General features: G+C 34.7%; 1 protein-coding gene across 1 annotated transcript in view; it reads left to right on the forward strand.

Annotated features, from left to right (window-relative positions):
* LOC307270953 (partitioning defective 3 homolog) overlaps positions 1–2,500 on the forward strand; it is a gene marked incomplete at both ends in the record, with an annotated part of 6,456 nt that overhangs the window by 2,109 nt on the left and 1,847 nt on the right. Inside the window, one exon of the mRNA XM_080054841.1 lies at positions 783–937. Within this exon, the coding sequence (XP_079910967.1) occupies positions 783–937 (155 nt within the window). The remainder of the gene's footprint in view (positions 1–782; positions 938–2,500) is intronic.

Raw genomic sequence — 2,500 nt, forward strand, 5'->3', positions numbered from 1 at the left:
GTTTGAGTAGAATGAACATTTTGGTTTTATAATATAAACTACTGACAACATTTCTACCAAATTCCAATAAATGTTTTGTCATTAAAGAGCATTTTTAATAAGTAATGTAGAGATGAAGATTTAAGAAAATTCACGACTTGTCTCTTAATTTTTTCCGGAGCTGTATGTTTTCGAGTTGTTTGTACTTACGTCCGTCCGGGCCATTCTTGTGAGCGCAATATCTCATGATCGCTTTGACGGATTTTCTTCAAACCTTTGCACAAATGTCAACTCTGACTCAAAGATGAACTGATTAGATTTTGGAGGTCAAAGGTTACTGCTATATTACAGATCGGAGGGACTTTATTGAGCTCTGGGAGCCATACATGGATATCATGACGGATGACAACTTAAAATAAATGTGCCTTTTTTTTAATGATTTTTATTTTTTATTTTATTCTTATTTTTTATATTATTTTGTATATTTTATTATATTTTGTTTTATTGTTTTTTTTAAATACTTTTTATTTTATTTTATTTTTATATTTTTTTATATCTATTTTATTATATATATTTTTGTTTTATTGTGTTGTAAAAAATAAAATAAATAAAAATCAACATATTATGGATAAAACGAATTAACTAAAGTCATCGGTGTATGAGTGTGTGTATGAATGGGTGAATGTGGTAAGATAGGTAAAGCGCTTTGGGGCTGAGAAAATCGGCTAGAAGGCGCTATATAAGTCAAGTCCATTTACCATTTACCATTTAACTAAAGTGTATTCTCCTGCTCTCCCCCGCAGCCCCCTGAGTCCAGACGGCTCTGACCCAGACGCTGGTTTCCTGCGCGAAGGCTTCGGGCGCCAGAGCATGTCAGAGAAACGCATCAAGCAGTTTGGAGACGCAGCGACGCAGCTCGACATCATCAAGACACGCAAGTCCAAGAGCATGGACCTGGGTAGGCCTTCTACAAACACTTCAATGTTATACTTTTATTACCAGTGTCTGACAAACCAGGTCAGGGTCAGGGTAAACTTTATTGTCCTGTTAAGGAAATTTGTCTTGGGCATTGTGCTACATTTTGCTTAACCAGTAGACAACAACAATATGACACAGTAAAAACACAGTAAAACCTTGGCCTACACATTGGACAAAGCTAAAACAACAAACCGAGTTTTACAGTTCTGGTCAATATCCAATTTTAAATCAAGATATTTTGGATTTTACTTAAAGATATAAAATATTGGGTTTGGTGCTTAAAGAACTACTTCACCGGTTGGAATATGAAGGCAAGGCAAGGCAAGTTTATTTATATAGCACAATTCAAACACAAGGCCACTCAAAGTGCTTTACAGGGTCAAGATTAAAATACATAAAACACATTAGAAGACATTTAAAAGCGAATGAAAAGAAGTACAACATTTAAATAAAATAAAAAGTACAGGTTAAAATGGAAACAGAAAAGTCTTCAGACTCGATTTAAAAGAACTGAGGGTTGCAGCAGACCTCAAGTTATGAGGTATATGAAGGTGTATTGAACTCGGAGATCCTATGAAGTATAAATGTGCAAAAAAAAACCTACATTTCTCTTTCTGTGACGTCACAGAAAGAGAAATGTAGGGTTAGACAGTGGGACCATGAAACACTCTTTCTGCCTTTTCTCAGGCTAGGATGAACCGATTTAAAAATTTTTTTGCACATTTATACTTCATAGGATCTCCGAGTTCAATACACCTTCATATTCCAACCGGTGAATTAGGGCTTTAATAACACTGAAGTGCCTGAAATAATATAATTAAAAAAATAATATGGACTCCTTGCATCAGCCACAGTCCATTATTCAATACTATATATACTTCAAAGAATTATGGAGCTACAAAGATATTGCCAATGCAGAATAGTTTGCACATCATACAAACTCTAGACTTTTCCTGTGTTATGAATGCCTGTAGGTTGTGAACTTTTAAATATCCCCATTGCTACATTGTGAACCCTCACAATATGAAAAGAGCATAATATATAAGCTAATAAGTTACAGGGGTTTAAGATATTCTATCATCTGGGTCAAGTTGTCCTTTCTTGCTGGTTTTTACCCTTTTGGTGGTGACATGTTTCGAATATTTCTTTCTCATGCCAAATGTACACGATTTAAAGGTGCAGTGTGTAATATGACATCACCAAGAAAGTTCTACAAAGTTCTAGAATGCAACGCTCCCTGGGTAACCACACCCCTTTAGAATAATAACAGAAGCTACAGTGGCCTTCAAGGACAAGAACAATTCTAAATTTCTAAACAATGCACCTGATGACATTCCAACTATGACACTTTCAAGATGGCGGCACTAGGCCTTGGTCCAAAATATGCAGAAATATGGACATATATGAGACCCTTTCTAAGGGGAAAAAAAATAATTCCAAAAAAAAATTTCAGCTATTTTGCACTAAATTAAATGTACTTATGGATATTATAATTACTTTCTACAAAATCTGCTAGGAAATAAAATCCAAACTTCTACACACT

Source organism: Ammodytes marinus (genome assembly GCF_949987685.1).
Source record: "Ammodytes marinus genome assembly, contig: scaffold_500, whole genome shotgun sequence".
In the NCBI taxonomy this organism is placed as follows: Eukaryota; Metazoa; Chordata; class Actinopteri; order Uranoscopiformes; family Ammodytidae; genus Ammodytes; species Ammodytes marinus.